Source organism: Leptonotus elevatus, chromosome 9, assembly GCF_054856555.1.
Source record: "Leptonotus elevatus isolate MCC_2025b chromosome 9, RoL_Lele_1.0, whole genome shotgun sequence".
Lineage (NCBI taxonomy): Eukaryota > Metazoa > Chordata > Actinopteri > Syngnathiformes > Syngnathidae > Leptonotus > Leptonotus elevatus.
The window spans coordinates 13,123,006-13,149,648 of NC_141247.1; the positions used below are offsets into that span (position 1 = coordinate 13,123,006).

The following is a 26,643-nucleotide window of genomic DNA, read 5'->3' on the forward strand; positions in this document are numbered from 1 at the left end:
AACAAAGCAATTGACGTGCGTAAATGTAACAGTTGTATTTATTACTGCTGGAAAAGTACGATAGTTTCCTCAAATAGCCTCACTTTTTTCACGTGTGTAAAAAGAACGAAAAAAAGTATTGTTTAAACTAGCTGTATTCTCACGAGATTTGCCGGTGGTCGCGACAGACTTCAACCTCCTAGCTTGACTGACGGCTCGTAGCTACAAGCTCCCGCCTCCATAGCAGCCGGGTAACTGTCACTTTGGATTTAAAGGGACACTATAGATAAAGAACCGACAGGGGGTTATAAAGTTTCCTACCTTATACATGTATTTTCATTTAATGTTCGCAAACTCTTTTTAGCCGACGGTAGCTAGCGGGCATCTATTGTGCCACCCGTTAAAGTTGGATGTGTAATACCGATGCCTTCATGTGTAAATTGTGTTAAACAGATTTAGTGAAACGGGAATTCGGTTAACAAATGTAAAAAGATGGTGGAAATGAGCTAGCTTAGTGTGTCAACGTCGTCTAGTGGCAGATTGTCAGCTGGCAATCAGACCGCCTCAGCTTCGAGCTATCAATCACGTGACACCATGGACAGCGTGGGGGGTGCCTTCCATACTCAGGTGGCCGCTGTCATGGAGTCTCTGCTTGCTGCTGCCGTGTGCGAGATCGCCAAGATCTTCGAGAACAGCATGTGTGAGCAGCAGGCGCAGATATCCAGCCTCCTCGCCAAGCTGGAGCAAGTGGAGAGGAGGCAGAGTACCATGGCAGGAGGAGGGGACATCTTGAGGACAAAACATCTGATAGAAGCAGGTACAGTAATTCAGAAGCTGTCAAGATTTGTTACCCACGTGTTGTTCTCTTTGGAATTATAGAAGGAAATGCTGTATTTTACACAGGAAAGGAGCTAGATGGTGTTGACAATAAGAGCCGGAGTAAGCCGAAGGAGGTCACAGATTCTAACACTTCAGTAAAGCAAGAGGTTTGACTGTCCTATTTGTCAAATAAATATATGCATTTCCCCATGGAATCTGAATTTACATGATAACAATTTGAATTCCCAACTATGTAATGTTGGCAGCACAGATCTCCAAAATCACAGATTTTCAGAAAATTTAAAAGTACCATTTACTTAATTTCCTCATATACCATACACAACACCACCCCAGCATGTCCAATCAATCATTTAATTCTCTAACAAACAAATTCATTGTGCTGTCATTTATGGTTAAAATATGCTCTGTGGCATAAATTGGTATTTTATAAGCAATGCATTTTTGCCCTTACAGACTATGCATTTTTAGGAAGCAATTTCTTAGTAGCCATAACTTACATGTGCATCTTGTACATCCTTATGTGATGAATCTCAGCCTCCGTTGGGGTCTCAAGACTCTGAGGAAAATGTCATCACAGACCAGAGGACAACTGATTCGCTGACTGACGCACACACTAAAGCCAAATGTAAGAAGTTGCTGAAACCTTTGTTTATCAGATTATACAGTATTTTCGAGAATCCGATTTTTTCAATTAACATTTTCCCCTTTGTGTTGTCTGAAGTGTCTCATTGCGATCAGATGAGGCCTACTGAAGACCGACCACAGCATGAAAGTGTTTGCCCCCTTTTTCTCTCCACTTCCAAGATTGGATGTTGCTCCCCAGGACATGAAACTGGCCTATCCCAGCCTAGGCAATGGTTACCTGTTTTGGATGACACTCGAGGTAGGATGTGTAGCCAGGAGGGGTTGCAGGTGACAGGCACCAGCTGCTTTGTTACAGCCGGCACCAGTACTGGCACTGACATGACTTGCATGACTGAGAACAACGCCAAAGAGGAATTGAACCCTTTCGTATTCACGGAGCACAAACCAGAGAAGCACAACTCTCATCAAAAGTCAGAGCATGACCTAAGGGCAGAGCAAACTGAAGTTCAGCAACATCAGCCGCAGGTTCTCTCACCATGGAGTGATGACAGGAGTGGCTCTTTTAGTCACGCTAGGCAAGCCTTATGTAGCAACAGAGACTCCCTACGCCGGCAGTCCAGTTCGGAGGCTCTCAAGACACGACAAGCAAGCCTCCTGAGCCGCAGTGGAGCTCCCAGTGGAGGGAGCGGTCGCCCTTACACCTGCCCGTACTGTGCCAAAACCTTCACCTTCACCTACCCCTCCCATCAACGCAGACACCTGTTACGCCACACAGGGGTCCGCTTGCATCCTTGCCAGTTCTGCGACAAGAGCTTCCTCACCCCCTCAGAGCTCACCGTCCACACTCGCACGCACACCGGCGAGCGGCCTTTTGGTTGCGTGCAGTGCGGCAAGCGCTTCGCCCGTAGTGGCAACTTGAGAGCCCACCAACGGGACGTTCACATGCGGAAGAGGCCCTTTGCTTGTGTCGAGTGTGGAAAGAGGTTCGCCCACAGAGGGAACCTTAGGGTGCACAATCACAGAGTCCACCAAGGTGATGCGTACTACATGGAGCGGCAGCAGGAACCTGACATTGCCTCCACTTAAAACTGTGGTTATGCTCTTAATTAAGCACCAAAATGCATCAGTTCTATTTGACTGACTTTCATATGTTACATTTAAAATATGACAAAATCAATGTTCTCAATGTTCCCATTAGGTTTCATTTTAATTGTGCATTATTGGATTGAATCCATTGTTCTACCTGGATTATTATTAATTTTCATTTATTCTTCCATTTGTGGAAAGGAAATACCCATTCACGTGACTTCACTTGCTTCCATAAGGAAATACAGTTGCTAAGCTTTGACAAATAGCATGCAAATGTAGGTAAAATATATGCACAACATACTGAGTAGTATTTTACAAATAAAATAAATTGGAATTTCACAGCCTGTTTAAAAAAGGAATTAGTCCTAAATACTACTGAATGTCAACCAGAAATGTTGTTGACTGACTGTCTTTGCACTCTCACCACTTGGTGGCAGCATTAACACACAAGCGCCATGAATCTCAGACAGTATTTTAGACATGTAGCCCTCAGCATGTTTCCCACTGTGCCCCATTTCTGATATTTTTCCTTGATCTTTGCATAGATTTGCATGATTGTCAGCATCAAATGTCTCTTGAAGTCAGTCTCAAAGCAAGTTCATATAAGGCCAAATCATTGTTTGTGTGCTTGGTTTCTTTATGTAATACATATGAATACTGACAATTGTATTTTTTTTTAAACTTACAAAAATAAGTCCTGGTCTGACCACGCCACAATTACAGCCTTTAGGTATGTATTCAAATGGTAGCAATGGGATGTGTGGTTCACTTGGGCATAGATTGTGACTACTGTTTCTCCCCCAGGCTGCAGAGACTCATTGGACCCACCTCTCTCCTAAAGAGTCATCTGTGCAGAGGGACGGGAAAAGAACGACTAAAAAGTGAGACAAACATTTGAATGTTTTTATTTATTTATAATGACTCGGCAATGTGTGAGGATTGATGATTTGAATTCCTGCTGTTTAAAGCTTCAGGTTTTCAACCATTTAATGCACAACAATGTACTGTATATTTTTATTATGGACAAAATACATGAACACATGCAAAATATGTGCTCTTGGTATATTTAGGTTTTGATCATTCATTTCCCAATGCATGACTATCCTAACCCAGCCACAAAGGAAATGAAGCAAACAACAAAATAACAACCCCATTCTGTGATTTTATTATTATTATTATTGTAATTGCTATTCAAGGGTTGGACAAAACTGCTAAACAGCAAACCAACAATAAGTCCAATAATTAATTTTGTGCATTTTTTAAACTAAAATCAACTCGCTCAAAATGTTAATACATATTATAGAGATGCTATGTCTGTCCTGCATAGCATTACAAAAAAATATTATATTGGCCTACTCACGTTGTAGCATACAGTCAGTGTTTTAAGAGTAAGTGCCTATATGTCTGCTATCTGGTGGTGACTGTTGATATTACATCTTCAAAATACAGACGAGCCCTGCGTATTTGTAGTTCGGCATCTGCAGATTCGCAGATTAAAAAAAAAAAATCTGTATTTTAAAATATTCCCCCCCCCCCCTTTTTGTGTATTGAGGACAACATCATAAAGTTTTTCAAAATTGTTTGTTTGTGTGTGTGTGTTTTCTATTTCAATTAATCAAAGGGCACACGGGCCGCCAAGTGCCCTTCCCTGTTGTATGTGGTTGTAAAAGCCAAATCAAGACCCGATTCCTTCCACAGTTTTGGGTACTGGAGTACTTTCATATATTTGTATGTACCGTATGCAAACTGGGTCATTGTGGTTTTGCAGTGTTTTCTGTTTATACATTTATTTTTATGTAATCTCCTTTCTGCTCTAAGAAGCTTTGCAGTTCACACCAGCAGGAATGGCAACAAATGAACAGCTGACCATAGAGGACTGAGTTGTGTGTGTGGTGGGGGAGGAGCAAATTCATGTATATGATGATGCAGGTATATACACACAAACGCAAGTCTTTGCTTTCTGCTCTCGGACATTGAGTAAAAGCAGACGATATAAATTACGGTTTAATGGCTTTACAGGCCATTCCTGCAGTATAGGTTGATTTGGTTTAAATGAGTTCTTAATGTTAGTGCTCACAATAGATGTCGTAATCACTATTTGCCATGTCTGGCTAGGCTATAATGTACTCTTTACCTTTTATGTGCCCATGTTTTAGTTTATTTCTCCCACCCTCAGGCAGCTGCTTTAATTCACCAGGGAAGTAAAAAAAAAAAAACTCAACCTCTTGCTTCTGGGCCATAGTGTCATTCCATCATCATCCTATAATCCCCCAGGAGTAAAATGAACCGCGAGACACCCCAGTTATTGCTCCACTCTCTCGAAATATGTCATGCTGGTGTAAAATGTGAGGGAATATTTACCCGTGCTCTGCAGGAGGCATTAGGAAACAGCTCATTGCTCACATCATCTGCATTTTCATGCGTTACATGTTCTCCCTCTGGTGCATTTTATGTTGTGAGCCTTTGCCGGTGCTCAGGGACTTCTGATCGTAATCTCTGTCTTGATGTGAGTCGCCATTACTGAAGTGAAACCTCTCTTTTAAGGGATTACAACGTCCCCGCTCAGGGCATTGGATTGATCTAATGTATGCAGTTGGTATTTAACCACTCACTTAATGTGCCAGTATTATTAGACTGGGGGGAGTTTCTGCATATCATTGATAAATTTGAGATATGATTGATTTTGTGAGTAATCCGCCAAAAATAATTTGTATTTGTATTTCAGGAATAATAACTGGATTAGATAATACCCTTTTCTTTTCTTTTTTCTCAGAAAGTGTGTGCACAGTGCATTCACATGACCAGCAGGTCACTGGTTGCTAAGCAACCCGTGTAGTGGGGGTGTTTGGCCAAAGAGAAAAAGCACCTGGTCAACAGGGGCACAAGGTCACAATCACCACAGGACACAATACCACTGATAAAGGGATGCTGATTGTTATCAGTAGATTGGATGTGGAGAATACCTCTACTAAGTCCACTTATCTGTATTTGTCAGAAACTCATTTTGACATAAACTGCATCACGTAAACGAAAAGGTGTCGAATGTAAAATGTCCGCGAGCACTTTAATCACTAAACATAACTCATTGGTGATATAACAGAGCAGATGTGAATCACACTTTCATTAAGCTAAAACAACTTGAATGCATTTTGTCCCCAGAAAAAAAGTAACTCACACATGACATTTGGAGTCCTGCATCTGAGCTTGTAAATTATGTGGGTACACAATGTTCACTCCAGGCCCAGGGCATATCCATGTCCAAGTGATGATGGCAGTGGCTGACTCTTATAGTTCTGTCGCCAAGGTAACAACACTAGTCCTAGGCTTAATGGCTTGGTCGCCACAGGAGATAGGCAGGTCAGGTACGCTGGGTCAACAAGGACAAGCTGGCCTGATTTACTGTTACATGTTCTGATGATGGTGGTAATTATGATGGCTGGATCATTTTCAATATGGAGAGAGCATATAGACTTTTGAGTTGTTTGGGTGAATGTAATTGATTTTGTTCCTTTTTGGACATGAACTGCTTCGATGAGATGCTTAGCCATTTTGTAAGTGCAAAAGAAGAAGGTGGTTAAAAAAAGAATAAAAAAAAAAAAACGGCAATTGGATTATAGATTTATGAGGAGGATTTGTTATTTTATAGTTTAACATGAATAGGTGTTTAAAACGAAGTACAATGTCGCTATATGGAGGAGGGCAATGTTGCCATGCTGAAGAAGTCAGATAAACAGCTCTACTCCTATCCTGCTGTGGGGGTTGGCGGGGTTTAATGCCTGGTGGCCGTCAGCCAGCGCCAGTGATGGTACCAACTGTTACTGGCAGCCATCACTCTGTTGCCACAGTGGCGGAAGCCTCGATGTGTGTGTGTGTGTGTGTTGCACTAATTTGAAGGGGTTTCAGTCTGTCAGTGGTTTGCAGGACTACTGATCAAACTAATGAGGGATTTTCTTGTTATCTATTTTCAGAGCATTGCCAAATCTAAACTGATGGCATCTAATTGATATTCCGAGTAAAATTTGGTAGATTTCGAGAGTCATTTGCATTTCAAAGGAATGTTGAAATGTGTCATTTCAACCTCATATCTTCATAAATATGCTAAAGGCTGGTTATACATCGAGACACTTTGATTAGTGTTGTTTGACACTCAAGATAAAAAATGAGAGCTTAATTTGCCATTTCTTGGTTTGTTTAGTTATTTATTTTGCAGGCATATGTAACTACATACAGTTGATGTAAAAGGTCTACATACCCCTTTTCGAATTATAATGAGACCAAGACAAATCATAATAAAAAAAAAATGCTAGCTTTTGAATTTTGCGCTAAGAATTTGGATCTCTTTGGCCCGGAGGACATGGCGTCCATGATTTGAAATGTGGACTCGTCAGACCACAGCACGTTTTTCTCACCGTAGCTTGCATTCTTAGAGGTAGCGATGAACTATGCTAATTGACTGTTTTTCCGCCGTGTTCCTGAGGCCACATGGCAATACTGTATTCTCATACACAAGGATGGCAGTTCTTAAGGTCATGGACAATCAAACTACTATTAAATTGCCATGCGTCTTTTTTTTAAGATATGGAGGTGGCAATTATCTCTGTGCTATCGTGTCTCCAGGTGACGACGAGTCTGTGTGGTGACACTCATTTATCTGCCTTATCTCTTGTTAATTCCCCCCTAAAGACAGTCCCTTCCGCTGCGGACTCCTATTTGTGGTCTTTAGTAACCTGTGCTCAGTGGTCAGGCATGATCCCGTCTTTGTCATGATTGGCTGTGCTGCAAAGTGGGCGTGGCCCGGTCTGATGCATCGCCATACAACACAGTCACTTTCTCTCCTTCCCTCCCTCCCTCTCTCTCTCTACCTTTCACTCTGCCCCATGCATACGAGAGTGCAGACTGCAGCAGCACCAGCAGGTTTTCCTCATCCTCGACGAGCAGAAAATTCAGGGATTGTTATAAGCTAATGTGAAAGGAGTGACATTTATTTTAATTTTTTCTGGAGGATCTTCCAAGAGCTCCTAGTGCAGATAAGTGCAGGTGGGTGTGTTTGTGGTGTTGGATGTGTGTGTCCATGCTTGTGAGTTTACTGCAGAAGCATCAGCACTGCGGAGACACCATCGGCTCATCCAACACTCCCCTTCCCCCACACCCTCTTCTGGATTATCCATACATGAATAGACTATGCTTGATTATTTCTGTTGATATGTCCTCTATGTATGTGTTTATTGCCAGGCTGTTGTCTTAAATGAAGTTTTTGCTTTCTATAATGTAATGAAATTCTACAAACTTCCACATTCTCTCACCCTTTACAGGTTTACATCTGGCCCCCACTTACTTGTGTTAGGACCCTCGCACAACCATTGGGACAGGTCCACATCTCACACCGGCTTGCCCCCCCTCATCATCAGCTGTAGGATGACTGCGGCTCTGTGCTGACGAGGCGTCGGCGAGCAGCAGTAATGGGCGCTGCGCTGGCCGGATTCCCCACCACCCCCTCCGATACTGCTCTGCCACCCTCAGCACCGCCACCTCCGCCACGCTGCCCCCCCAGGACGGGCGCTCCCCCAAGCCCCGCTGATGGGCGAAGACACTGACGCCACCCCGACACTCAACCACCGCGGCTTCCTCCCCGACCACAACTATGTGACTGAAGGTAAGCAGACCGGAGAGTGATTGTGTGTGACAGCTATGTTTAAACATGCTGCGACTTATAGAGTGTATGTACAAGTGTTTACTAAGAAGAGCTGGACTGGCCCTTAATCGTTCTCTTAATCTGTGTTGATCGATGAAGTGCTGACAGGGCGGCAAAAAGTAGTAACAGCATCTCTCTAATTTACAGAATTGAACTGTCTTGGCAAGTCTTCCTCTCCTTTTATTTGATTGTACTCTTCTTTTTTCAGTCCTTGTTTTTCAAGCTTTTGTAACTGCCCTCTTGTGTTGTGTAATGCACTGCAGGAAAGAATTGATCAGCCCTGCATGTTTGTTTTTGTAACTGCAGACCTAGAGCCCTATTTTTTGTGATGAGCACAAGTCTAGCACATGGGTGGAGTTTTCATTCTTTTGGTATTTTTGTAGATGCGCGCGGTTAGAAACGGGCACTTGCTCAGAATCTGGCGCATAACCACCTACGCCACAATTTAGACTTGCTTGTAGCTGGTCTAAAGATTAGTCTTTTACTTTCAGAAATCACATTGTCAGGTGCTCCAATGGCATGTAAAATAAAAAAGACAAACCCTTGGCATTGCATAGCTTGGTGTGCCAAATTCCCAAACAGGCTAAAGTGAGGCTTGCACCTGTACGAAAATCAAGATGTGCTAGTTTTTACGTCCGAGCGAACGTGTGCTGTCTACGAAAGAGCCCCTAGTCTCCAACATTGCCTCTGTGAGACACAAGTGCACCATCTCCTCCCCAATGTAATAAAACAGGGTGTCAAATTAAATAGATAGCATATCAAATTTGAAGCAGAGGGAATATTACAGCCAGTCCAGCTGTACACACAAACAATTTCACTTTGTTTTCTGCTCCCCCGCACCCTCTGTTAACCACAATTATAATGCTAATCTCACTTTTCTGATGGATTTTCCCTCCCTGTCACTTGAATTGAGTGTTCCGAGTCTGTGCTGTGAAATAATTACCTTCAGTCAGCATTAGTCAGAGGAGACCTGCAGCGCAGCCTGTTGAAGGTGTTCATTTTTGACGCAAGGCCCCCGTTGTGTTTTCTAGCAGGTTTTTTCCTGCTTTTGACCTTTTCTTTGACACATTTCCTTCGTAATACTGCCTTTGTCCGAGAGGCTACGGAGCTGCAGGAAGTCGTTGGTAACATCCGACACCAGCAAGCATGCATTATTGCCATAGCAACAGTCTGTGATAAAAACATGCTGCTTTTCATGCTTGGCTGGTATGACTGACAGGTTGGCTCCGCCCACCAATAATGGCAGGATTAATTATTCTCCGCCCCTCAGACAGGCACTATTCCGGTCGAATTACTGATGAGCTCTCAGCATGGTGGCCACACACACACACATGAACACACACAAATCGCAGACAGAGATGAGATGAGTGCAACACTTTACCCGTCGCCTGCTGACAGATAGTTGCAGGACAATAAGTAAGTCAATGTCTGAGAACCACTCGGTTAGCTTCTGTCACAAATACAAACAAAATGATTCATTCCCTGCCTTTAATTCCATGTCAGCTCCCCTTCTTCCACATTTTCCCATGCCCGCCTCTCTCCCCATTCCCCAGCATTCTCCAAAGCGTATTGCAGCATTGCTAAAGTGGCGCGTCTGCCAAATAATTAGCCAACATTGCTGAAAGGTTGTATGTTAGTGCTGAAGGCAGATGGAATGAGATGTGTGAGAGTGGTTCTAAATGTGTGTGGGTTTTCTTTTTGTGTGTGTGTGTATGACCATTGATTTCCACCTTTTGCCTGTGTGGCATTCTTATATTCGTTTGTGAGAACATCCAATGTGTCTTTGTTCACTCAGGTTGCATGAATGTGTGTGTGCGCGCGTCCATGTGAATATATAAAAGTACATCCCAAGACCTTTCCATGGGGAGTTCCATGGCCTTCAAAATCTACAAAGGAGGGGTGCTTAACCTCCCTTCACAATTCCTCCCCTCCCCACTTCTCACCATCTCTTCTACCTTTTCTCTTTTATTCCCTTTTCGCTCTTCACTAGCTCCCTTTGTTACACAAAGCTCTAACTGGAGTAGAATTGTCTCCAGGGATGGATGAGGCTTTGCTTTTTAATACTCATGAAATATTTCTCATCCAAATATTGTGCCTTGCCTTCTGCTATTTCCCCGGGGTTTTGGGAATAACTTATTTATGATTAATTTTTTTAAAGGGCTCACGATTGTACGCTTGTCTTAGCTGTTGAACTGTTGGATCAGCCCATTAACACAACGTTGCACCTAAATGAGCTCATCTAACAGCCAAAACATTTGAGTGGATTTCAAGTGCTAAATCATATGAAAATTAAAGGGGATGGCAACACAAAAATGTTCTTTACAGTAATATGTTCTATGTGCCTAGACACAGCTTTCTGATTAATGTTAAGCAGCAAAATCCACCAGTTTTTATCCACATGTTGTCGACTGAAAATTACATCACAGCTGCTCGGGGATCAGGTAACAGCCATACTGAGCGTCAAAAAAACAGATGCACCATGATTGGACGTTACCTGAGCCCTGAGCAACTGTGATGTAATTTTCCGTTGATAGCAAGTGATAAAATAGCCGCCCCATGGGATTGATAAAAATAGATGGATTTTGTTGCTTAACTCATATTCCACAAACAATTTTAATCAGAATACTGTATTTAGACGAGCGGGGCTCTATAAAGCATATTATTGTGAACAAAAGTTTTGGTTTGAAAAATGAATGCTTTTTAGCAGTTCATATCACAATGAAAGGCAAGAACTTGAATTATATATGTAAATGAAAATATCTGATTCAAGAAATGTGCCTTAGCTGGTGTTTAATATATGTATTAAACTCATTTATTTATTTATGTATTTATTTACTCAATTGCAGAGAGCTGCAGGTCTTTAGAGGTAAGGCATGTATTAAAAAGGAAATCATTGTAATTTTATAACTGAATTTTTAGATTTTTTTTTTTTTTTACAAAAATATTTTTTGTCTTCATTGAATATTAATTAAACTATTTAGTACATTACATTTTGTACTATTATTGTTATTGTTATATACATACTGTAAGTGTTATTTCAATGTAGTGTAATAATTTACTATCATCAAATAAATTATATTTGTACAAATAGCTACACCACCGCTGTGTTCTTTTTGATGACTTCTACTCATGGTTATATCAAATACAGGTATAATAATAAAAGGTTGTTACATACAACATGAGGATGAGTCATCTTTTTGATCAGAGTTGCACCCAGTATTTCATTGCAAATTGGAATCTCTTAAAGCAGAGGCCAACATTTGAAGAATTACGGTGGAAAATAAACCTTATTTTCCTGGTATTTAAGACGGGGTCTCCCTTGACAAATGAACTTCACTGATGTTCATTTAGCTCTGTGTACTGTATGTGTGTACCCTGCATGACTTCTTCTCCTGGCAAAACCTCCCCCCAAAGCACGTGTCATACATATACAGTAGTATGCTCATGAATACATCACCTCTCTGAACTATTTGGTGAGTACTCATGGCCAAACGTGGTAGTAACCCATACCCCACCTTAACCACTCCCCACTTCCTTCTGACCTTCCCCTTTGAAACCCACCTCTTCTTCCTCCATCCTTGCTCCTGTTGCAGGGCTGCTCCTGGCTATAGCCTGAAGAGCTCCGCCCATCCCGTCCACCCCTCTCCACCCTGGAATCCTCCCCCAGGATGTTGAGCCCCATCCAGGTGCTGTGCTCCGACATCACTACCCTTTCTCTGGAGCCTGAGCCGTTTTCCTCTTATACTGAAGGTGTGTGCTCTATCCTCTTATCTCCCCAGTGGTCACATGTACAGTACGCCTTAACAGCCGCGTTATATGACCTGAGTCTGAGACATGCAGGGGTGTGTGTTTGTCGGTGGGATTATTCTGTCTGAGTCTGAACGTCGCAAATATTTCATACCTCAGTTTGTCAGTCTGCATCAGTCCATTTCTGTACCAGCTATGTTTTTTTTATTTTATCCCAGACTGTGTGATGTACAAATGTGTGCGTGTGTGTGATTGATTTCCTTAAATAGCTTGACCAGAAGAAGCTCATTATCGTTTTTTTTCGGGCTTCCTCGCCCCAAGTCAAAGATGCACAGGATTACATTTAAGTATTTATGTCGACACTTAATCACAGTTTTCAATATCATTGGGTGCTAAACTGGGTGCAAATCCCTTGGCTCCAAATCTTTTGTCTGACGAATCTGAAGTATTTTTGTTCATGACTAATTTTAGCGCAGCAGTCCAAATTGTCTTAGCAAAATTAGAGTTGTTTTTTTAGCATGCTCCTTCTAATTGTTTGTGTCAATGACCATTAGGCTCACACCAGCTCTGCTCCTCTGTGTCCAAGATCCCATGCTGTGCCATCACAGAATCACTTCTTTCCATTAATCTGGTTTTCCAACACACACACACGTGCTGTTTTTTCCCCAGGTAACTCCTAAACTGCAGGGCAGGGATCAATTTAACCTCAGACAGTCATTCCCCTTCTCTTTCCAGCCCGTTTATCTTTTTTTTTTTTCTCTACTGGGTAATTTAAGTACACACAGTTGGTGCACACATACACTTGGTGATACATGCCGGGTGCACGTGCTGCACACACATACTAGCCGACATACACAAACATCTCCTGCTGAGCGGCGTCTTGTCCTGGCTTTTAAGGAGTGTGTGTTTTTGGCTGGGCTTTAATGGTTGATGTTTTCCCAAAGCTGACATATCCGTAATTGGGACAGTGGGAAGTCTGCTCCCCTCCCTGTCCCCATTGTATCTCTTCTCATAAAAAAATAATTCCCCCCTTATTCCACCTCCAACACCCACTCTTTTCCCCATTGATTTTCTTTTCTTAATAGTCCTCCTTATGAGGACTATAGTGAGTCTATTTTTATTACGGGGGTAGCATTCCAGCCACACCCACAATAGGTGAAAATTCTCTAAAGAGAGAGACCTTTAAAAAAAAAAAAAGAAAAAAAAAGTTTAACCTCTCACAAGCGTTATAAAAGTTTTTCCTAATGCTTTTTATTTCATTTTAAATTTTGTTTTTAAAATTTGTTAGTTTTTAGAGCAGGTTTTATTATATGCATTTTCCCACATTTGGGAGATTTTCTTATTGTTCAATGAACCCAACTATTTGGTCGTAATTCCGAACACTGCTCTACACTGTGATACAGTACACAAAAATAATGGAAATTGCCTCACTTGTGTGCAGCCCATCTTTTGAAATCATAAATGGACTGAACTTATGTAATGAAATTTACTATACAACATTTTATAAATAAAACCAATGATCGTAGACTAGACTAGTCTAAAAATGGCATAGGCTGTGCTGTAAAGAAAAGTAACAAAAAATAAATAAATCAAGAAGCGAATCGAATTGTAACTCTAAAATTGAAAAAGTCAAATCAAATTGAGGATTTGGAGAATGTGCCACCGCTACTCATCAGCAAAAAAACACCATAACAGTGAAGCATTGTGGTGACAACAGTATCAAACTTTTTCTGTTTTCTTTAGCTGGATCTGGGGCTTTAGACGAGGTGGAGGGAATTATGATTTATATTCCAAATACTAGTCAGTGTCTTTCAGTGTCTGATATAAAGCAAGGCAGATATCAGGAAAAGCCTACTAGAGCATCTGAACTTTTGGGGGTTCATCAGAGACACTTTAAATTGTGTCCGTTGCAACTACTGTATTTCAGTTGCTTATTTTTACAGCCCCGCTTGAAAAGAAATTAAAGAAAAATCCAGTTGAGTTGTAAAGGTTATACTGTAGGCATTAATGGTAGAATAAGTTTTGAAATGGTTTATTTATCTCTGTTTAGTTTTGTTATTGTTGTTTTTTTAATCCAAAAATCGCTGTCAGTGGAACAGGGGTGTGTAAACTTTTTATATACATATATTCCACATAAAGATCTGCGATTATAGTATGGCTGAGTTAGGGGAACCATGACCAACATAGCTGGGGGAGCATTGTTCAGACTTTGCCAAATTTCATAATACAGGCTAACTGATGAATTTGCTTCCATGCTCTTGGTTTCAATCCTGTTTGAGTGTTGTGTTGCATGTGTGGACACAGCAGTATGGTGGTGAGTCAGAATTGCCTGCTGATGCAAATGACTGTCTGTGGGAGGCCGACACAGCTTGCTTGCAACAGCACACACATCCACAGTACTGATAACCTTGCAGATATGCATAGACCATAACGCACGCACGCACGCACGCACGCACGCACGCACGCACGCACGCACGCACGCACGCACGCACGCACGCACGCACGCACGCACGCACACAGTTTATGGTGAAGCACTTGTCTTTTCTGCACCTTGACTGTTCAAAAGTTAGAGAGATGAATGAGGTTATAAACTGGAAAGACGCTCACAGAGAGGTTTGTCAAACAAGGGACGATGAGAAGAATGTGTGCTGCATATTTTATGCTGCTACAATTTGTGCTGTTCTGGCAGTTTTTGCTGAGCTGAGCTCTTCTGTCTGTGAAAACACGGTTGTCTGGCTCTTATACACAGGCACATTCACAGCCAGCATTCTAATAATTAGCTGCAATAAGTTTGTCTGTCTCCTGGAATAATTTAATTAATTTGTTTGTGGGCGAAACCGAAGTGGCTCAATGATTGCACCATGCCCCTTCTTCCTGGATTGATTTAATCCCACTTCCTCCTCCGCCAGAATGCCATACACGGCTAACCGTGTCGAGTACTCGTTGGCTCAGCCTGTTACCAAGGCAACCCTGCTCATTGGAGGACACCCCCCACCTTCCCCGCCCACCCCCTTCCTCCACCACCTCCGCCCAAGCCCTTCTTCCCTCTCCATCTTTCCCATTTCACCACTGCCAGCATCACCACCACCAGTGAGTGTACTGCCGGGCTGCGGAGTGCTGTGGGGGAGGGATGAGAGTCAGGCTTGAATATGGAGAGACAACCACAAAGATGAGAAAGGAGTGGAATGTGGAGAAAATGACAATCAGTGCACTGTCTAATGTAGAAGGAGACGTAACCCCCAGGTAGTGGCGTGTGAGAGTGTCAGAAGCAAGGCGGTGTGGCGCTTGTGTCTGGAGATGCAAAGGCAGAGAACAAATGCTTGCCCTCATCATAAATTCAGTCTCAGTCAAGGCCGCCAAAAAATTGGCAGCGCTTCGGCTTTGAATCTCAACACTCTCAATAAATGCTCCCTCTGCGCTTTGCTTTTATTACAACCACAGCTTTTTGAGGACTGCTTTCTTTTCTGTCAAAACTCTGGACTCCTTTGTTGAAGGCATGGAAAGCTCAGCTGTGACCTATTTAAATACGTTGTTGGATTATTTGGTAGCTTTGTGCTTATTTTTTCTTCTTCTCTTTTTTATTACTCTAGGAGAAGCCATTTGAATTCATGTTAATGACATGACATTGCTTTCTTTCACAGAACACGAAAATAGGCGGAGTTTCTCACTTCAAATGTTATGTTCGAGAGCATTTTTTTTTAAAGACCTATTTATCTCAATAAAGCATTTGTCCTTAAAATTGCTTGAAATCAATGGCAAATTTCAATTCTTCTAATTTCTAGTTCTTGTTCATAAAACAGCCCTGATATCAGTACTCGCCTATCCCGAGTTAAAATTACACAAAAATAACAAAGTGGGGGCAGACACACATACTAGTGCTGTATCTGGAAATGGGCTCGTCTTTTGCTTCTGTCATCAGCTTGACTTTGCAGTTTTCTAAATTTGGGCATTCAAAAATCTGCTCAAAACCGTCAGAAAACAAGGCTAAAAGTCTGTTAAGGGCACTTTTTTTTTCCTGCAAACTCTTCCTTTCGTAGTTTGTCATCCTTTCCAATGAGTCTATTAAGCATTACAAAATGTGTATAGCCGGGCTTTAACAGAAAACAGCCAACCATATAGATAAGATAAAAACATATTTAAGCCTCAGGTGTCTCAATCAACAATTGACTACATATTCGGCATATTAAAACAACTGTAAAAGTCTCTCAATGCCAAGTGGAGACATTGACAAAAATATACAAATGAACACGTCAAACTATCCAGTTTGAGTGAAGGATCATTCCAAACGCTCTTCAGCTCATTGTTGTGACAAAGAGAACATTGTCTTTTTTTAATTTTTTTTAAGTGCGCTTATGATGATTACTCAAGTGACGCTACTCATGTGGGCTTCAGCGTTTTAATGTGTGAATCATAATGACGCAAATGTGTGCCTTGTGTGTGTATTTGGGTAAATTATGATGTGGACAAATTGGTTGTGTATGCTCAACTGATGAATCCTTTTCTTGTGCTCCATGCAACACCCCCAATGATCCACTCACTGTCCCTTCCCTCCCCCTTCATCATTGTCTCTCTTTCTGTCCCCGCACAGCTGACATCATCTCCACTGTTGAGTTCAACCACACGGGAGAGCTGCTGGCCACTGGGGACAAGGGAGGCAGAGTGGTCATCTTTCAACGAGAACCCGAGGTAGACACACCATAGTACGCACACAATTAGAGTAGTTTCACCTTATCCGCAAGTGGAGTGATGGCTGAAGCCTGCTCGCCCTCCAGGTAGAGTCTAGTTTGCGAAATAGATGATGCTCCTGCTGTGCGTGAGCGTGCGTCATTATAGTTTTGCAAAGTCGACACCACATGCTTCCTCAAGATAGATTTCAGTGGTGTTACACATACTGTTTGACCAATAAAATGCCTCCCTTCTTTGTTTTTACACACAGTAACCGCTTTTTTTCTGTCCACAGAGCAAAACTGAGCTGTTCTCCCAGGGAGAGTACAACGTCTACAGCACTTTCCAGAGCCATGAGCCCGAGTTTGACTACCTTAAGAGTCTGGAGATTGAGGAGAAGATCAATAAGATCCGATGGCTGCCTCAGCAGAACGCGGCACACTTCCTCCTCTCCACTAATGGTGAGTTTTGCCATTAAATCAGGTGGCAGTGAAAACAAGTTAGTAATTGTCTCTTATTACATCACTCCAATTTCAAAATGCTTTTTCCTGAGACGTTTAACTCCAGCAGGCAATATCTGAGGTCAGTGCCCCAGTGGATGTGACGAAGTGAAGAGCATTAGAGGGATAAATGGTATTAAGGTTACATTCGAATCAGAGTTACAAAACCTAAGTAGATTTTCCCTTAGATAAAGAGATTTGTTAGATTTGCGTTGTGCAAGGGGATTTTTTTTTGCTGTGTGCCATTTTTGTATTGAATTAGAATGTGGGCTTTATTGGATGAATCTTCATCTTTTAGATCAGAATAGCGCATTATTGATATTTATTGATTGATGTATAATAGAGTTGCCCTGATCTGATCACTTGATCGGAAATTTGGGCCGATCGTGTAATTTTCAGCTGATCGGTATTAGCTGAAAAAGATTGGTATTTTTCCCCTCCAATTTACAACAGTAGTCTGTGCGTCTACTCTGCAGCCCCGGTGTTCTGTTGTGTATGACGCCTTTGTCCCCAAATCTTGTGTTCGCATTCAGAAGAGGGAAAGAATGGCCGCAAGCTTTTTCACTTGTCGGCAGCTCGTTAAGCAAAAAGAGGCACAGAGTGAGATACGGAAACATTTTTCTGAGACGGCTGACAGTTCGTGCTAGCCTAAAGATAGGCGAAATTAACTCTGAAAAGGCTGATACCTAACCTGTTCGGCCAAACAGCTTGCTGAACAGCATCGTCAAAGAGATGAAAGAGCGACAAGTTAACAAATGTAATAGAAGTGAAGAAAATGAGTGAATTATGTGAAAAGTAAAATTGTGCCACACTGGTTACATTTGACAGGGCAATTACCGTAATCAATAATGTTGTTCCTAGATGAGCAGCACCCGTTTAATTAAGTAAGACACACACGTCTAAATAGCAAAGTAAATATATTATTTACTATGGAAGAAATGCACTAATATATATATATATATATATATGTGTGTGTGTAGGTTCATAAAATGTATCTCATTCTCACCCACACAGAACTTTCCACCCCCCTTTACAAAAGCAACTAAAATAGATATGAGTGGAGTTGTATAAATAAAGACTGAAAAAAAAAAAATAGAGTTATATACATACATTTGAATACATAAACAGGCACAGAAAAATAGAAGCTCATCATGAATCATACTTTTCTGTTTCATTTACCAGATAAAACCATTAAGCTGTGGAAGGTGAGTGAACGAGACAAACGTCCGGAGGGATACAACCTGAAAGATGAGGAAGGTCGCATCAAGGACATTTCCACTGTTACCTCCCTACAGGTAAGTCTGTTTGTGTGTTGTTCACCTTTGCTCATGCAGATGTGGGTAACTGATAAAAAGGGTGTGTATGAGAACAGAAAGTGTGCAAACAAATATTCAGCGAACAGCAGTCTGACATCTGTGTACTTTGGGTGAATTAGTCAAATGTTTCTTGTCGCATTAACTTGTCATGGGAATGTTTGTGTGGTGGTGTGGAACAGCAACACACAAATTGTGTGGTAATAGAAAAGCAGCCAAATGAGCTTTTCTCCATCAAGCTTAGCGCTGCAACTCCATTGCGCCATCAAACAAATGAATTTGGGCACTAGCATGAATTATTAATGCCAATGGAGGCAGACGGTTAAATATTAATTTACAATACAATAAAATAGCTTAAATGGAATCTACTGTCTGTATTTATACCATTTGTCGTCTCCGAATATGTCACCTCTGATAGCGAATGCCTTCCTCCGTTTTACAGGTGCCTGTTTTGAAGCCCATGGACTTAATGGTGGAGGTGAGCCCGCGGCGGGTGTTCGCCAACGCCCACACCTATCACGTCAACTCCATCTCGGTCAACTCCGACCATGAAACCTACATGTCGGCCGATGACCTGAGGATAAACCTTTGGCATCTGGACATCACCGACCGCAGCTTCAGTATCCTTTGTTGACTTCTTGCGGAGGCAAACAGACACGGCGTAAATGGTGCGCAATATGCGGCAAACTAATCTTTTACTAATGTACATGCATTGAGTGCCACTTTGCTGCACAAAGAAACACTATTGGGGGAGGGGATTATTATTCTTGGGGAGTGAAAATGTATCGTAATGAATAATTCAAAGCCTGCATAAATATTTCAGACCTTTTCTGAGCTTTATTGCAGCTCAATAGGTTACGGTATTGCCACATTCCTGACCCAGACTGGATTTATTATATTACAAATGATCTGACTGTCAAATGCATTTTCTCACAATCTATATTTATATAGCTTTTGCTTTTTTTCTCTTGTAATGATTTTAAAGATTTATGTGGGGTTTCTTGCTTCCCCATTTACATAATACTTACACTGCTTGTATTTATTATGGACTTGAGTGGATTTCTAATTAGTTTCCCAGGGACTCATTTATTGAATAAATTCAACGGATTAATGGAAGAAAGTGCAAAATCAGTCCCGCTAAGCCGACTGTTGTTTCCTTGAGCAATTCCGCCTTTTCTCTCAGACATTGTGGACATCAAGCCAGCCAACATGGAGGATCTGACAGAGGTGATCACAGCGGCGGAGTTTCACCCCCACCACTGTAACCTGTTTGTGTACAGCAGCAGCAAAGGCACCCTGCGCCTCTGTGACATGAGGGAGGCGGCGCTGTGCGACCGACACTCCAAATGTGAGTAAACCTGCTGAGATGCTCCTACTGGTGTCCTAAAAATGTCAGATAAAGTACAGTCGCTTGTGAAGGACAAAGCAAATAATGTAAAGTAGCAGTACGGAACAGCAGTTTTACTTTTGCTCCTGGGCTCCCCCTCCAGTTGAGAATGGGCATTTGTCAAACACTAACACAACATTAACTAAATAGTAGGGGTGTTAAAATTATGCGTTAATTTTGAGTTGATTAAAAAATATATATTTTTACGCACAATTATTAACCACCCCTTACTTGGAAAGCCTGTACTGGGGGAATTCTAGTCGCAACCCAGCAGACAGGTCCGTGTCAAAAATTAGCAGTAATACATTTGATAAAAATGCATATATTTGTGGAAACTAGGGTCAAGTTGTATTTTACAATTTTAAAAATGTGCAGAATTTCACAAGATACTTCATGTTAAAGATGAGATAACTCTTAATATGAAAAGAAAAATACACTGAGCTTACAAATGCAATTATGACATCTAGTGGCCGAAAAATGACCAACACAAATCAATATCACACCTTTTTTTTTTTACAGTACAGCTTTTTAATTTTAACTCCATGTTATAAATTATTATGAAATTACTGTATCAATGACTAAAAGATGCAGCCATATTTTGTATTTAACATTTTTTCCACTTTTAAGTTAACAAGAGTATAACATCTTAGAAAAGTTTATTGTATATTTGGAACAGATATAAAATTTGCAATTAATCGTGAGTTAACTATTGAAGTCATGCGATTAATTACTATTAAAAGTTTTAATCGCCTGACACCCCTACTAAATAGTATTATTAAAATAATTTTAATTTCAGATTATCAGAGTAGCCCCAGTTATCCGTTTCAAATTTTGGTATAAAACAGATGACGTGAGTTTGAAAATTTGTGTTTCTGGTCCAAAGAGTGTTTGGATGGATTATTTATTTTCATTTTTCTGACAGTTGGTCTCGTAGTATGTGTTAAGCACTGTAATTCAATGTTGTAATTTGCTGCTCTTTGGACAAAAGTATTTAAGGATCAATTTAATAATAGTCTGTTGCTTATTGCCACCTATGTCCATCAATTTGTCTCAATTATGCAGTGTGACTGTGCGCACATTTATCAGGTTTGTCATGTTTGCCTCGCCTCCAGTGTTTGAGGAGCCGGAGGACCCCAGCGCTCGCTCCTTCTTCTCCGAGATCATCTCCTCTGTGTCTGACGTCAAGTTTAGCCACAGCGGGCGCTACCTGCTCACCAGAGATTACCTGACTGCCAAAGTGTGGGACCTCAACATGGAGAGCAAGCCCCTGGAGACCTACCAGGTAGACTAATGTTTTTTTCTTCATGTTTGATTCCAATGAAAGGGGACAAGGTGGACTATACTTTGGTCAAGGAATTTTTTTCATGCGTAAATGTTGTTACAAAAAAAAAAAAAATCCGGGTGTGCGGCAGGTGTCACATTGATATTGATATAGAAGTTTTTTCAGTATTGTGTCATGTATGCAATATAATGGGCTTATAGGACTCCAAACAATCAATGACCCGGCACCAGGACCAAAAACAACAACAACAGAAGCAACCAAAACGTATGGTAGGAATAGTAGTCGATCTTGTCTTCCTTTTCAGGCTTTGGATATAAAATTTGCAATTACAAAAATATTGCACATGGGCATATTTTATACACTTTAATACAGTTGTAGTGTAAACTGTCCTTCCTCCTGTGCTTGAATTATGTAATGGGCCATCTAAATGATTTAATTAATACATTTTGCTGCAGCACTTACAGTGCCTTCTTCAAATACGTCAGCTTGACTTGGAGTTTGTAGTCACGAGCTGGCCCACGCTCTTCTTTTTTTTTTGCGCCTGTGATCTACTGGTCATACATGGCTCATCACATCTCTCTCTACTTGCTCCTGCAAAGGTGTTTTTCTCGAACATACTGCGTGTTGCATCAAGAATTTCAAAGTGGCCAGTTAAGTGTGAAACAAAAACACGTGCAACACGTCATATATCTGTCGCATTACAAAATGAAAAAAAATAAAAATAATAGTGTGGTCACAGCTCTCCGTGTCTGAGTGTTGGGGGCACGTAAGGACGATGAGGAGCTATTTACAGTCTCATGAAGATTAAGAGGAAGAAGGGATACTTCACCCAGTGCCTGACACCTAGATCTGCAATGCAGCACAATGGAGGAAGAGGGAGGGAAAGAGTGCTGGGGGGGTTGGCAAGGCGAGGAAGTGAGAGGAAGACTTTTAGGATGTAGCAGAAAAGATGAATAGAGTAAGGCACTGTACTTTAAATAATGGAACATTCATACATATGAATATAATTTAAAACCTAGATGGCACAGTAACCCTCACCATAGAAAGAGACCCTATGGGATAAAAGTGTCACCGGGTTTGACGTACAGCAACAATGCAACCTCAGCTCGGGGTGATGACTGGATGTAGAATGATGAAAGATGGCTCAGTGCAGAGCATATAGCGGCAGGAGAAGGTGTACATTTCAAACCCGCACACACTGCTGACACAGGCAGGTTGCATGAAAACACACAAGGGGGGCAGAATTATTAGGAAACGTGTGCGCCGTGTGTCTCGATTACCGTGGCCTTGGTGTGTGATAAAAGCCAGACGTTAATGAAGTTTTAGATTAAAATGTACTCCCGGTACCTCATATTGCTGAGCGCAGTCTCATTAGCGATGCCTTGGGGGAGGTTTAGTGTTACAACTGTGCACGGTTCATGTGTTTTCCTCTGTGTGTGTGTCTATGTTTAGTTTACCTGCAGTCAATAGCCACGTAAAGCAGATGTGCGTACATTTTTGATTGGTGTGCTCCTCACCTCCAGGTTCACGATTACCTCCGCAGCAAGTTGTGCTCCCTTTATGAAAACGACTGCATCTTCGACAAGTTTGAGTGCGCCTGGAACGGCTCGGACAGGTCTGTCTTTTCTTTTTATGAACCCATAGCCAAAGCGCATTCACTGCTTTTGTTTAAAAAATGTGTACCACAAGAAACGTCTAGAGACATTTTCACTAGTTGTATTGTAAATGTTTATGAAAGAGAATTATTAACCTTACTGGGCAGGTGGCGTACAAGAACACAGTACAGAAGACTCAACTGTCCATCTTTGGCTAACAATTTTTTTTTTGGGGTGCTTTGACTTATGAGCAAAATCTGAGATACGAGCACTGTTTGGCAGACAGTTAACCATTAAAAAAAAGTTTACTGTCAAACTAAACATGAAACAAAGAGAATCACGTGTTAAATTAACCCTGTAGCTTTACCTTAAAGTCCGCTATGCTAATGCTAGCACATATAGTTAAACATGTTAACGAATAGCATTGGCGCCACGGTGTTAGAACCCTTTAAGCAACTATTATTTGAATGCAAACGATCAAACAACACATGATGTAAACATAATATAACAATACTCACAGTAAGGATAATCATTGCCGATATTTGGCATTTTGACAAATATCGGCATCTTCCTTTTTATGAATCTGAAGGCTGATAAAGCTGGCATCTCACTGAGTGGTGAATGCTAGCGAACGTAGCGAATTTTGGGTTTTCATCAGGATTTGTAAGATGTTCACAGTTTTTACTTGCTGCAAAGAAATTTTGAACATGTTCAGACCATTTTTTATTGTCTGCGAAGATCTTTTAAAACCTTTTACGAACCCTGACGAAACCCCAAAATTGTCTACATTCGCATGCATTTGTTGCTCAGTGAGATACTGGGAACTTTTAATTTATGTATTTATTTAAATTTCCCCTTTACATTATGAAAGATGATGCTGACACTGGGATTGCCCGGCAATAATTGTTGTTGTTGTTGAAATTTTGAAAAACTTTATTTACAGTAAAAAAAAAAAAAACTATAGGGAGTTATTTACTTGCTTAGTTTTTAATTTCCTTTAACACATGGTGATGACCCGGGAAGCTCCCTGCAATTTTGTTTTCATTTTTAAAGAAAGCTGTGGATTTTTTTGTATTAAAATTAAAAGACAAACCTTCAAAGTGTTGAAAATTCAAAAAACAAATTTAACAAACATGTTTAATAGCATTTCAACATCGTTATTTTTATTTTTTTACATTTTGACGCTAATATTTTCTTTTATTGCAAATGAATATTGGCCCTAAAAAAAAACTTATCAGTGTATCAGTAACTCACAGGCATATATTCTTTATCCCCCATTGAACTTACTGAGTCACAGTAGTTGTGAAACTCTTCTTTGTGTCTGCATGACATACAGAGCAGAAGTCGTGTACACCAGAAAAAGCAGCAATTAATTAAGTTATGATGCACATACTATTTAATCCTTTACATTGGTTTCAATTAAGGTGGTTGTCAAGGCTAATTTATTCACAATAGTGTTGCTTTACGATCTGAGTTAAATTTGTTCAATGACCACGCTGATAACTAAAAATGCATATCTCAAATCATCGTTATCCATTGAAATGAATGGAAATGCCATTAATCTGTTACACCAAAAAATACTTTACATATTCTGTACTAGTAGTGACTTAATAAGTGGACCAATCACTGACATTTGAACGTTCAGGCTAAAACAACCTCCCCCAATTTATTGAACCTCCACCCATCCATGGAACATAAAGTAAGAACTGATCACAAACCACCTCCATGAAATTCATCTCCATGAACCACTACATCATCCCCCACTACAATGAGTTTTCTGCCTATAACCTGGATCCCTCCACTCCTCTCGTGTGTGTAGCGTGATCATGACAGGAGCCTACAACAACTTCTTCCGCATGTTCGACCGCAACACCAAGCGCGACGTGACCTTAGAAGCATCCCGGGAGAGCAGCAAACCCCGAGCCGTGCTCAAGCCGCGCAGAGTGTGCGCCACCGGGGGCAAGCGGCGCAAGGACGACATCAGCGTGGACAGCCTGGACTTCACCAAGAAGATCCTACACACGGCCTGGCACCCGGCGGAGAACATCATCGCCATCGCCGCCACCAACAACTTGTACATCTTTCAGGACAAACTCAACTCGGAGATGCATTCGTGAGCAACAAGGGTAGAATGTACGCAATCCTATGCGCGGATGGGCATGACACTTCACACAAACACGCTCAACTCCTCATCAACCTCAGACGGACGAGTGGAAGGACCTCGAGGAGGCCATGATGGGATTAAGAAGAGAAACCTCAGACTGGAGAGATGTTTACATGTCCTTTTTCCACCTCATCCTCCTCTATTTATAGCCATGGACATTCTGTATTCCAACTCAAAACCCCTGTGGCTACCAGCACCAGTTATGATAAATGGGGCATTGATGTTACAGGTGTTTAACTCATTCACTGCCATTGACGGCTATAGATGTCAAAAATTCATTTGAACTATTTCTTTAAGTTTAAGTTTTTTCCCCACTTTTGTTAACAAGAGTATGAAAACCTAGAGTTGTTTTATTGTATTAGAGCAGATATAAAATGTGTGATTAATTGTCAAGTTAACTAGTGAAGTCATGCGATTAATTACGATTAAAAATGGTTATCGCCTGTCGCCCCTAATTTTGAATAATCTTTTCTTTAAAAAATAAATAAAATAAAGATTATTAAAAATTTGAAAAAAATAATTACAATTATTTATTTTTGGGAAATAAAAGATTATTCAAAATTAGGGGCGTCAGGTGATTTAAAAATTTGAATCGTAATTAATCGCATGACTTTACTAGTTAACTCACGATTAATCACAAATTTTATATCTGTACTAAATTTAGTTCAAATGAATTTATGACGTCTATAGCCGTCAATGGCAGCGAATGAGTTGATTTTAAACCATCTCCTCCATTGTTGTTTTTTGTCCCTTCTCTGTAATGATGTAATTCTGACGACAATGACAACACGATGATGGTGATGAAACGTCCCTCTTGATCCAAGCTCTCTCCGGTTCAGGAGAGACTCACATTCCTTCAGACAGAAGCAGACGTGTAGCTTCACGTGTGGACGCACACAAGTATCTCCTCCACATGTTTGCAAATCTCACACGTTCTGCTTCTGGTCTGTGGCTGCATTTTGTGCTACTTTAATACAAAATGGCAACAAAACAAACAAAAAAACCTTTTTTTGTTTAGTTTTTAAAATCAGCAATTAAGCAAGAATATGCTGCATGTCAAACGGATTTAGCCTACTGTAGACTGACTAACTGACTTGGCTGCCTTCTTAATCATTTAGACCCGGCTGTACAAAATGCTTACGGCACGAAGAAACCACTGATGACCGAACTCTCTTTACCTTTGCGTCTGTGGATGCTAACGCATGTTTACTGATGTTCGGTTCATACGCTTACATGTACCAGTTGGAATGAACCTGTACGGGAATCCACCCAGTGCAAAGGAGAGCTAATACAAATGTTTTGGGTTATTGTTATACTGTAAAAGAAAATAAGGGCCTAAATGGTGTCTGTATGTATCAACCCTCTTTTCAGGCATTTGTGAGTCACCCCCCCACCCAATCCATAAAGTGACTGTGGACTCAATACAAGATGATTGCCTCCAAAGCGACAGCAGAGAGATGCTACTTTTTTATCTCTTCAGCCTTCCTCACTGATTACTTTGCTAATGTGCAGAACTGTTTATTTTTGGAGAACAATTTATTCTTTTATTTCACTTTTTGAATAAAAAAAAAATTCCAGTTTTCTCCATGTGCTGACCAAACTAATGTCAATTTTTGCATATTTTTGTGCTCATGTACGTTGATGACAAACCTGTCAAACAGGCAGGAATGAAGAATTGTTTGTTTTTTTGGAATAAAGATTTCAACAATTGCATCCATTGTTATATATACGCTGAGGTGGGTTTGTTTCAGCGTTACTGCAGACTTATACGCCACCTACTGTTGTTACACAGTACTTCATCAAAA

At 41.0% G+C, this 26,643-nt stretch overlaps 1 protein-coding gene across 5 annotated transcripts; it reads left to right on the top strand.

The window, feature by feature from the left end:
* On the top strand, nt 1-26,551 carry LOC147168438 (serine/threonine-protein phosphatase 2A 55 kDa regulatory subunit B gamma isoform). 5 transcript variants are annotated; one of them, XM_086084056.1, is made up of 12 exons: nt 2,518-3,223; nt 3,298-3,374; nt 7,806-8,146; nt 11,779-11,935; nt 16,521-16,618; nt 16,893-17,058; nt 18,280-18,392; nt 18,853-19,030; nt 19,594-19,758; nt 20,910-21,079; nt 22,603-22,694; nt 24,494-26,551. In XM_086084056.1, the coding sequence occupies exons 4-12, from the start codon at nt 11,854-11,856 to the stop codon at nt 24,789-24,791; spliced, it is 1,362 nt and encodes a 453-aa protein (XP_085940182.1). In that variant the 5' UTR covers nt 2,518-3,223; nt 3,298-3,374; nt 7,806-8,146; nt 11,779-11,853; the 3' UTR covers nt 24,792-26,551. The 5 variants fall into 5 exon arrangements, 3 of the variants coding, with proteins under 3 accessions (XP_085940182.1, XP_085940181.1, XP_085940183.1); XM_086084055.1 differs by lacking the exons at nt 2,518-3,223; nt 3,298-3,374 and adding an exon at nt 7,335-7,530; XM_086084057.1 differs by lacking the exons at nt 2,518-3,223; nt 3,298-3,374; nt 11,779-11,935 and adding an exon at nt 7,335-7,530.
* The last annotated feature ends 92 nt before the right edge of the window (nt 26,552-26,643 follow it).